A 12,006-nucleotide genomic window follows, 5' to 3' on the forward strand; every position below is an offset into this window, starting at 1 on the left:
ATAAAACAACTCCAGGTATATTTTTGATGAGGATATGACAATGCAAAATGGTTAAAATCTCTTAAAAATCTATGCTGAATGATAAAGACCCTTTATTAATAATTTACTTGGGGAAAAAATGGAAAAAACTAAAATATAAGTACATAAACCGATTAATCGTAAAAATAATCGACAGATTAATCGATTATCAAAATAATCGTTAGTTGCAGCCCTACTTCATTTTCTGCCAGGAGGAGGCACTTTAAGAGCGGGAATGATAGATGTTTCCTCTGTAACGGCTGTAAAGCAGCGCTGAGCTCACAAACGCTGCTTTATCAGGCATTACATGCAATATCAAATGAAAATGACATAGAAAATTTTCTAAATACAGTCCGTTACCTTCTGAAATACAGTGATATAAAAACACCCGCACATATGCAGTGATCGCATTTATTTGAATAAGTCAAAACCTTTTGGAATTAAACAATACCATATTATGATTATTTTGTCTATGATACAATGGGACGCACCTTTATAGCAGGCAAGTGTGAGTGCGCTCTCCTTAAACTCATTGGAGTGTGTGTTGATTCCAGCACCGTACTCCAGAAGCACACGAGCGACCTCCACGTGGCCTGCACTGGCAGCCTCCATCAGCGGAGTGTGACCATTCTCGTTGTGATCTTCAATGTTAGCACCCTCCTTCAACAACACCTTTACTACATCCAGGAAGCCTCCTGCACACGCATATGTCAAGGCTGTGTTACCTGCAAGAAAAGGAAATACAATGGATGAGCAAGTTGTGTTTGCAAGCACAAGGTTTGGCTTGCACTAGGGTGAAAATGTACTTTACTCATTTTGGTCAATTTAAGTCCACTTTCATTGCATATTGTTGTATGTGTATATATATATATATATATATATATATATTATATATATATATATATATATATATATATATATATATATATATATAAAAGCTGTCATACCCGTTGATGACTGTGCGTTAACATCGGCTCCATGCACTAGGAGCAGTTTGACGATGTCGACGTAACCACCGCTTGCAGCAGCCATAAGTGGCGTGATGTCTCCTTTGATCCCTCTGTCCTCCACGTTAGCATGCATGGCCAGCAAGACCTACATCCAGTCAAATCATATCAACAGATGTTTTTTCCTAAACAACCACAGCGCATGCTTATACTAAAACACAAAATTAAAGGTAAAGCATGTAATTTCTTCACCACTAGCTGCATCATAAGCAACTGCAATCAAAAATGGGGGAATTGGTAAGGAATAAGGATACTTCAGATACTGATGTAGCTTCAGGAAAAGATCCTTACATTTTAACAAACAAGTATTTATATTTTTTATACACTGCAAATACATGTATTAGTATACATAAATATATTAAAAATATATAGAAATAAACCTTACATTTGAGGTATCAATGTATCAATATTAAGGATACTAGCCTTAATAAACTAGTCAAGGATTTTTATGGATAGCATTTTTAACAATATACAGTTTCAAAGCAACTTTACAAAATAATGTTAATATAATTATATATTATATTATAATACAATTATATTTTTTATTTTTAATAGTATTAATGCTTGTAAATATTTGAATATTTCGCTATAGTCACATTTAGCAGATTAGAGCTAGGTGATAATAGCATATTTTGCAAAGGTACAACCAATTTATGTTTTTTATTTATACATGTGTGAGTTGTTTTGCTCTTCAGCTTTAGGATTGGAAGTGTGTTTGAGTTGTACAGTACCTGTGCGAGCTCATAGTATCCAGCTGAGCAGGCCAGACACAGCAGGCTCTCACCCTCCTCTGTGTGTTCGTTGACGCTGCGCCCCTCATCTAGCAGCTTCCGCACTGCATTCACATCGCCGTCCGAGCAGGCCTCAGCCAGACTGCGGCTAAAAATAACCAGACTACTACAATTACTGCGACTGTGCAGGTGAAGCTAAGCTAACTACACTAACTGAAGGCTCATGCTGGAGCAATACGACTACCACAGCTGCTCGCGTTAAATTACAAAGGTTACAAAATATCAAATGTGCTTTAAACATTCAGACAAACTGTTATCATTAAAACACATTAAACAGTGCTTAGCGTTTAGCCTTAATTAAGTAATTCTTGCTAGTTAAACATGAATGTTGCATCATAATGTGTGGACAGAGGAGGAGAAATCGTGTATGTGAGAAAAGATGCCTACTTGTCGGCCTGGCTGGCGTTGAGCGTGTTTTCGGCCCTCATGCGTGTGAGGGCGGCAGCAGCCTCATCCAGCGCGCAACTCACCGACGACGTCAAGCGGCGTAACACCTCTGGATCTGCAAAGGCTTTGCCATCGGCAGTGGAGAGTTTACCAATGCCTGTAGCATCCAGCCCCACACCAGCACCACACACCATTCAGCAAGAACAAACGCATCCATGGTTAGTACAGGCCCAACACACTCACACACAGGAATTACAAAGGCTAGTTAGCTATTTCACACCATGCAGTTTTAGTAATGTTATAACTTCAAATTTCAAAGCTCCTACAGAGTTTCAGAATGGCATAACACTATAAATGCTCAAAGATATGATGCTGATGGTAACCAATGAAGAAGAAAAAAAAAACATCTGGTTATCAAATGACACGATTACTACTAGAGGTTGACCGATATAAAAGTGAAGTGAAGTGAAAGTGACATTCAGCCAAGTATGGTGACCCATACTCAGAATTTGTGCTCTGCATTTAACCCATCCGAAATGCACACACACAGAGCAGTGAACACACACACACACACACACACTGTGAGCACACACCCGGAGCAGTGGGCAGCCATTTATGCTGCGGCGCCCGGGGAGCAGTTGGGGGTTCGATGCCTTGCTCAAGGGCACCTAAGTAGTGGTATTGAAGGTGGAGAGAGAGCTGTTCATGCACTACCACCACCCACAATTCCGTCCGGCCCGAGACTCGAACTCACAACCCTTCGATTGGGAGTCCAACCCTCTAACCATTAGGCCACGACTTCCCACAAAAAAAATATTGCATTTTTTTTGTCATTATTCCATCAAGGTGGGTGATAGTTTTTCAAACATATATACCGAATGTTATTCCTTAGTCTTTCTATAGCCCTGTATGCTACTGATGGCTTAGAGCCAACAGGAGTCCAAAATACATGAAATCCCAGGAGCAAACAAAACAATCCTAAAAATAACAACAACATGATACAGATGTGCACACATCATGATTTTCTAACTATAAGTAGCCTGGATTTTTAAATTTCCAATAAAATTAGACTTGGGGGGCTTAAGTAGGCTCACATGTGCCTGTAAGAGCAGGAAAGATTGCATTAAAGTGTCTCTATGTGTAAGAGAGCTGTGAGAAAACAAGAGACTAGTCCGTTTATATAAACTAGGGCAGGGTAATGGCAACTTCCTTATTTGGAATTTAAATTTTTAAAATACATAACTAATTGAATAAATATCAGAAGACATTTATCACTCAGAATTTTAGGGAGTAAATGTGTGTCTAAATCTTACTCTGGGTGACTAAATGTCTATTGTATGTCTGTTACTTGCCAGTATGTGTGTGAGAGGCTAACGATATGTTTAGCATAGATATATTTTCACTCGCCGAACACTAAGCACTTTAAAGTTTCACTTTACATCAAGCGTTCTGTGCTTTTTTTCAGTTCATCTCAATGCATACACAGTATACCTGTATTTGACGTACTGTAAACTCTAGTGAAGGCACATGACACTTCTGCGAGTGCTGTGTTTCTCACACATGCAAAGAGAGAGAGCGAGAGTCTTACATACCATGCTGAACTGACGTACCACATTTTTCTACAGAGTGCCTGGTGTTTCAGCTGGATAAAAATTAGGGATATACGATAATATCGGCACAACATCGGTATCGGCCGATAAAAGCTTAAAATGACCATCATCGGTATCGGCCGATATGAATATTTCTGCCGATGAGCCAAACCGATATTCTCCAAGTGAAATAATTGACCTGTTTTTCAGATGTGAATGTCTGTCTACATTTGTAAAATAATACATTTATGGTAGAATCAGTACAGAAGAGATACATGGATTTCTCTTCAGTAAAATTAAAGTTTAAATATATCAGGCGAAAAATGTGTATATATATCGATATCGGTATCTGCATCGGCCAAAATTATTTTGAAAATATCGGCATATCGAATATAAAAATAAAATCCAATATCGTGCATCCCTAATAAAAATGCTTTGGTGGACAGACGGCCTTAATGCAAAATCGAATAATGTAATCTCATTGGCTGATGTTAATCTATTACCATCCCTGTTTTGATTTCAGCAAATCAGTTTGAGGGAACACAGACAACGAGATTAATATTCATAAATCCAGCTGCCCTTCAATCCTTCGTTTGTTGTGCATTATTATTGTAGTAGTAAAATTTGTAGTATTATCTTTTAATAATAATTTTTTTCCTTCCAGAAACCCTGATTGGCCAACAATATCTTAAGTATAACAACCAGTACTGAGTTCAGTTAAAATGACATATGCATTCATACATGGTAACCATTTTTTTTAGTTCTAATCACTAAAGTTCTATCATAATGAAAATTATTAAATGGTGCTTACAGGGTATATGAAGGATTTTTAAAATCAAATTTAAGACTTAAGACCTTTTTAGACCTTTCTTGAAGCAAATTCATTCTATGCCAGCAAATTCATTCATTCATTGCTGGCATAGAATGAATTTGCATTTGGCACAGAAATATAACTGTTTAAAAGGTAAAAGCAAAATAGAAAGCAGCACAGCTCTAGCTAGTGTTTAATGAAATCATATCCTTTCAAAGTTTAATCGTCACACTAAAGCCCCTTTCACACTGCCATTCCGGCAAATACAGGGGTAAAGTGTTCCTGTAATTGTTCCCTGGTCGCTAGATTTTGCACTTTCACACTGCCAGTGATGACCCGGCATATGTGCGTGCTTTCACACACAACCCTTGGAAGATCCTGTAATGACACGTGACATCAGTGCGTGACGTGTAATGTACGAGTCGACAACGCTTGGCACGTTATACTTTAACTGAAGCAAGCAAACGATCTCTGCGAATGTTGATCTTCCTTCAAAACCGCCGGTAAAAGAGTCGCGCGATAACGCGCGTCATCACTTCGATACGGAATTAGATCTGGCTTTTGTTAACACAGCGCTCGTTCCGGATCGATTACCGCAATGTTACTATGTCCCCGACCCGGGTTCGATTCGGTAATCAATTCCGGGACGTGGTTGCTTTCACACAGAAGGCGACCAGGCAATGTTACGGGAATATTGCGGGTCCGACGTGCAGTGTGAAAGGGGCTTAAGCCATATCTTAATTCTTGTCTCACTGTCCCCAAATTCAAGACCTCCTGAAATCATAATTAAGAATTTCTTGTAGGGCTGTGCAATTAAATCGCACGCAACTGTCATGCGCATCTCATTAGTAAAGCCAGTCCCACAATTAGTAGTAAACCACAATCACCTGATTTCAGATAGAGTGACATTCACTACACAGAGGCCTAGTTTACTGACAAGCTAGGCAATATCGAATGCGATTCATCTGCGATTATGAACGTGATATGCCAGTCAGTGAACTATGGCTCTGTTTAATGAATGCTGCTCAGTCTGAAAGCAAGTGATGAAGATTTACTACTAATCATGGGATCGGCTTTACTGTCGAGATGGAGTGCACAGATTAATTGCACAGCCCTACGGTTCTTGTACAATTTGAAAATTTTTCAAACTAAAAAATTTACTAGCCAATGGCGATTATACCGCCAAGGTGTGAACCACAGGGTTGCTTGTAATAAAGGTTTAAATGCAAAAGACGGCAGTAGAGCTGACTTTCTGTCAATGGTAAACTTTAATTTAGAATTTTTGTGATAACGTAAGTAAACTAGTTTAAATGTTTTTCTTTAACTTGATATATAAATCCAGAAGCAAATACAAAAGTAAAAAGCATTTAATAATTGATGAAAGATCAGACTTGGGCTGTGTAACCTATTGTGCAACAATTTCATGATTGTAAAAACAAAAATACAGTGCATGAATCAAACATTTAGGCGAGATAAATATTTTTAAGGAATGTAAAAAAATGCCCCCCTCCACCCTTCAAATGAAAAAATATATATATATATATATATATAGAGAACCGGCTTTACTGACGAGATGCGCATAATGATCGGCCGATCGTGATCGGAGCACCCCTATCAGCCTCTAATCTCTAATCTCCCTCAGACATGGGCCGTTTGTGTCTTTAAAATTATGTGCCATGCACCATTCCCAAACCTCAAATTTGATTAGCAGGTTGTGTTTCCATTTCCACCTCGGATTTTCATGAAAACTGCAGTCCCTCAATCTTAAAGTAAATGACCTCTAGGCAACTGTACAGTGGCAATATTCAGATTTCTAGTGATAATTAAATACCTGCTAACCTCAACCAGGAAGAGCAGCATTTGCTTTCCTATGAAAGCCTGGGATGACGCAAAACAGATAATGCTCATGATAGCAGGTAAACCACGTGCCATGGAGGTGTTCAATCACAATAGTGTGGTGCAGGTGGAATGAAAACACGTCAAAGCGTGTGTAAACAGTAGGTAAATTATGAACAGCATAATGAACGCGTATCAAGTGCAAGAAAAACAATACAACAGCGTACAGACACAAACGACCAAACAAAGACATTCACAAGCTCTGCATAGATGGAGAAAGCAATAGAGATGCTCATAGACACAGATGAAGACACACATACAGACTGTACACAAGTGTACTAAAGGCCAGTGCTGAGTCATGAGTGAAGCTGCTGCTGCTGTATGGAAATCCATTGTTGCCACTAATCTCCCCTTTGGTTCCTCTGTGAGATAACCATCCGCTCATGGGGCAGGGCTGGCCTAACATGCTGGGCCTCACCCAAACCAACTCATCCCGAGCAAGCACACTCAACAGCATGGTAGGTCAACAGAACATGGCAAAACTTGGTGCCAAGTACCATCAACCAGCAGTTTCCCAGTTTATAAAACAAATTATGAAATGCTCTGCACACAGACTGTTACACTGACCCTTAGACCTCCCAAGACCATTTATGCAGCATTAACACGCAAGCACTCATATGCTACGAAAGCTCACTCTGGGTCATAAGGACTAGAAATGCTACTAGAAAAGCATGTAAAAATAAACCAGTATTAAGGATTTGCAGGGAAATATTAAACACTAACTCTCCATATACAGATATTTCTGTGTGTGAACTCAAACTGCCTCTGTGCTACTCAATCAGTAGTAGATCTATATATACTGTAATCGTAAACTCTTTAGCCGAGAGACCCAGATACAGCACTTTGTTTCTGTTCATAATAAATGTCATGTGTAAGAGAAACAGATTAACAATTCACTCCATAGTTTTGAAAAAGAACTGAAAAATGAAATGCTTGAGGTCCTTTATCCATATAAACACAAAACAAAATTGTTTAAAGTGCCCCTATTATGTTATTTCCAATATTGCTCATGCAGTGTGTAATGTAGCTGCATGTGAATATAAACGATTTGCTAAGTTGTAAAGCCGAAAGTGCACAATAACTAAAAGTTACATCCTCCCAAAATAAAGAATTGACAGTACAGCCAAAACGAGTCGGTAGTACTTTGAATACCACTTCAGTGACGCCTACACGTCATGGGTAACACGTTTGAATAATTCCTACTTCTGTTCTACATTTGCTGTCCACCATCATCTTGACCCGCCCTCAAACACGTCATTTTACTGATGACTGCTTCTCTAATCTCAGGGAGTTCAACGTGGGATTCACTAAAGACTTGCTCTTGAAAATAAATGGCTCAGTACCTTATTTATTTGGACCAGCTGGCACATTTTAAAATTAATATTTGAAAATTGTATATAAGTAAAAGTTATTTTAAATGTGATCATTTCACAATGTTTCTGTTTCTTAAATAAATACATGCAGCCGTGATCATTATATTTTTTTTTAAACACAGAATTCTGACCAACCCAAACATTTGTACAATAGTGTATAAAACATAATACTAAATAATAAGGTTCTATACGCACTCATTAATTAAATTTGTCTCCTAATTATTTTTATTGATTCTAATCTGTTAGTTGGTGCAGCCCTAATGATTGATGAATATTTACCCTTCTGTGGGGATTTTGTGGCAACAAATTCCAACAAAAAGCTATTCGTAGGATCTCTGTAACAGTTTGTTCTAAAGACTAAAACCAAAAGCGTGACTCATGCTCAGCACTGCGGAGACAGTGAGTAAATGCAAACAGAAGTTGTGCACACATGCATGCAAAGACACAGGATAAATTATTAGGCTTAATGCGATCACATCAGGGTCAGTTGGAAGTTGTACCTGCTGCTTCTAGTAATGCCTCGAGCCGGGCCTGTGTTTCGGGGTCTACTGTTCTGAGGTCGGCTCCGTCTGCTGCGCTGGATAGGAGCAGCTCTGAAGCCGTCTTTAGTACGGGGTTATCCAGATCCTCCTGGTCTAGTATAAACGATTCCACCTGCAATGAAAGAGACATTGTCAGCAACTGTGCTTTTGTTTTTTGTCAAACAAGGAAGTGGTCTTGCACACTTTTCCATATATTAAACTGAACTTAAATGCAACTTCAATTAGTCAGAAAACAGAATCTGGGTAATACTTGTGTCTATTAGACTATGGCCTGAGTCTGACTTGTGAAAAATGAATATGGTTTGTTCCAGGAAACACGGCGATGCCACAGTGTGATCATACCATACATCACAAGTGCTGAAATTATATAAGAGCCTCACAATGATCCTGCAATGACCAGAAGATACAAAGTACAGTCATATCCTTACTGAAACGAAGCAACTCTTTTTGGTAAAACTTTTCAAAACTTCCAGTTGAATGAACATCACATGCATTTAAATCTGATTAATTGGTATAATCAACATCTGCTGTGAAAAGACTCCAAATGAATGCTCAAAGTAAACAACAAAGCACTAAATAGATATGACAAAGTCAACGTATTCTATATCATTGGTGTAATATATACGGTAGGCTAAAGATGTTTCAAGATTCTCAATCTGTCTAAGTTAGACATGTCGTTGTACTACATTTGTGGCATTATTAATTGGTGGTTTATGTAAACAAGTGCCACAAAAACGTCTTGAGCTGCATTTTGTATGATCGACGGGTCAAGTTAAAAGTAGTTCAGCTTTGAATCGCATGTCTCAAGAACCCCAATGTTGCATTTTAACCTTCTGCACTGTCCAGCTGTCTTTGAAGGGAAGAATGTGTCCTGTGTAAACAGCTCTGCTTTCTGTACATGTGGTTTGATGAGGCTCGTCACTGGTAGTAAAAGCTGAGGCTGGACTGTCTGCAGTGCTCACAAAAAAACATGCTGAAGCATACTTCAGTTTTGACATGAAGGCTTAAGGCCGGGGACACACCAAGCCGACGGTCGAGAGAGAAACAGAGAGAGAACGTTTTTTCCCAATATCGTGCAGTCCTAGTGAGCTCTGATTGGATGTTCAGTTTAGCGAACGAGTATGTGCCCTAGAAATTAAAGCATTTTTTTTGTTAGGGGTCTAAGAAAATATCTATACACGTATCGCAATATTTTGTTTGGCAATATTGTATCGATTCTCATAACCAGAACAGAGATATAAAAAAAAATTATAAAAATGTATCGCAACATATCGTATCACAACCCCTATATCGTGATACGTTTTGTATTGCCAGATTCTTGGCAATACACAGCCCTAGTTTTTGGAGAGGTGGAGTTTAAGTGGACTAAATGATTGCAGAAGATCTTCACCGGAAGATTAAGACCTTGTACATTGATGTACCTTGATATGTTTGCATTTGCATTTAAATAAAAAACATTTTTTCCCATAAAAAAAAAAAAAAACAATTTAGATTAAATAACCAACATAAGCAGTTACAAAAAAAATCTAAACCAAGTGATCAATTACTGCTTTTTATTAAATGAGCATATTATTGGCCTATATGTAACTGAAGTAGACATATATATATATGTATGTATACATACACACACACACACACACAAACATATATAATCAGATAAATGTTGAGCTTTCTATTAATCAAAGAATCCTGAAAAAAAATATTGACGTGTTTTAAATGATGATGGTGATAAAATATAAAAAAGTTTCTTTAAAAAAAACAAACATTACTGTTCAAAAACATTTGGACTGGTAGTGCATATTAAAAATGTTTAATTCATTCAAATTTTTTAAACATTTAAATAGACTACAGCAATAATATTGTGTCACAAATTATTTTGTTTAGTTCAGTGATCTCTATTTGAGACTAGAAACAATTGTGATTCTCAATTTATACAGAATTGTGCAGCTCTATATTACATTTAATTACATATTAATATTATCCACTTCAATGGTAGAGCTGCTTTGTCATAGTGTCTCTCTCAGTAAATGGGACATTTTACTGACACTAGTAAAATCCATAAATTGAATGTTTCAAAAAAGGTTTGACTTTTTCCTGTGGGGAAGCATCCCAGCCAGAAACTACAACAGTTTACAAAACTGTTTTTTTAAGAGTAAAATTTCATTGTTGAAATGTCTGTTACATGAGCCAGTAGAACAATAACAACAGCAGCACATAGTGTATTCCCTTAAAGAAAAGATAATCAGCACAAATGAGGGTGCTAGTTGCTAAATTCATGTCAGCCATTAGGCCCACCCCATGGCAAATGCACCTGGGAGAAAGTGCTGTGTGCTATTTAGGCCCTGAGCCTTTAAGGAATTACAGTAAGCATTAAGATGAGCTGATCAGCGGGTTTCCCCCTCATCTCTCTGTGCCCTTGACCTCCACACACCTTCCTTAACACACAAGGCAGGGCATCCCACACTGTAGGCTACTGGGAGGAACTGGGCTGCTTGTTAGCATAGGCAAGAGCACAGTAGCCACGTTTCCACTGTCGGGCCAAAAGCGGGCGGGCGTACTAGTGCATGCCAGGGCCATTCACGTTTCCACGGTCACTTCTGGGCTTGATCGTGCCTCATCGGTGCTTCCCCGGGGCAAATGGCCCGTTTTTTTTGACCGGATGAAAACCTTGGACCAAAGCGGGCCAGCGGAGGCTAGAGGAGCGGTTATGAACAAAGGCGGCGTTTCCTTACGTCTGGAGAGCGTCAGTGCCATGGATCATTTCAGAAAGCTTACATCTTTAACACCAGCATTAAAAACTCATTTTCAGTCAGCAACGAGTGTTTGAATAACTTGATCCAATGTGGATTATAATCACCATACAAGGCAGAAATATTTATAAGTGATGCAAAATACTGTGCATGCTATGAATTAACGTTACCATAGTAAACATGGTAAATGTGACCGCTTGAACGTGACCGCAGACCGCAGACATCAGCCTCTTATTCTCGATAACAATTATGTATTTAGTAACATTTTATCTGTCCTAAGTCTCGTCTCGAGAGTTCAGCTCTGCGTAGCATATTAACAGTATGAAGCGACGGGAACACTTTTTGTAAGTGAAAACAATTTTTTTTTCAACTTCGATGTGTATTTAGCTTTGATTTGGAATAAAACAGCACATCCTTGTGGCACGGAGAATGCAGAAGAGCATACAAAGCACGGTGATATGGAGTGACACAGAGGCCAAAGGAACTATTGAATAAAGTTATTTGTTTTCTTCACTTGCAAAAAGTGTTTCCGTCATTTCATATAACCTGGATTGCACGTCTGGTGGCAGATGGAGTATTCTGACGATGACTTTTCATACCTTTTATGGACCTTGACACTGTTATTTAATTTACTTGGCAGTCTATGGGATAGTCTCAAGCCTCCAGGTTTTCATCCAAAATATCTTAAATTGTGTTCCGAAGATGAACTGAGCTTTTACGGGTTTGGAACAACATGGGGGTAAGTGGTTAATGGCAAAATTGTCATTTTAAGGTGGAATATCCCTTTAAGCCATTAGAATATTTTCTGAAAGTACAGGTATACTGAAAAGACAAAATGATTC

The 12,006-nt window shown here is 38.4% G+C and overlaps 1 protein-coding gene across 4 annotated transcripts in view; it reads right to left on the reverse strand.

Annotated features, from left to right (window-relative positions):
* LOC127941399 (ankyrin repeat and KH domain-containing protein 1) overlaps window positions 1-12,006 on the reverse strand; it is a 48,788-nt gene that overhangs the window by 20,541 nt on the left and 16,241 nt on the right. Inside the window, exons 2-6 of one of the 4 annotated variants that reach the window (XM_052536396.1) lie at window positions 8,373-8,526; window positions 2,204-2,327; window positions 1,757-1,904; window positions 966-1,113; window positions 510-743 (exon numbers count right to left, since the gene is read on the reverse strand). In XM_052536396.1, coding sequence (XP_052392356.1) covers window positions 510-743; window positions 966-1,113; window positions 1,757-1,904; window positions 2,204-2,327; window positions 8,373-8,526 — 808 coding nt within the window. Of the gene's footprint in view, window positions 1-509; window positions 744-965; window positions 1,114-1,756; window positions 1,920-2,203; window positions 2,361-8,372; window positions 8,527-12,006 lie in introns of all 4 variants that reach the window. The other 3 variants (XM_052536395.1, XM_052536394.1, XM_052536393.1) reach the window with 3 other exon arrangements.

Source organism: Carassius gibelio, chromosome A21 (genome assembly GCF_023724105.1).
Source record: "Carassius gibelio isolate Cgi1373 ecotype wild population from Czech Republic chromosome A21, carGib1.2-hapl.c, whole genome shotgun sequence".
In the NCBI taxonomy this organism is placed as follows: Eukaryota; Metazoa; Chordata; class Actinopteri; order Cypriniformes; family Cyprinidae; genus Carassius; species Carassius gibelio.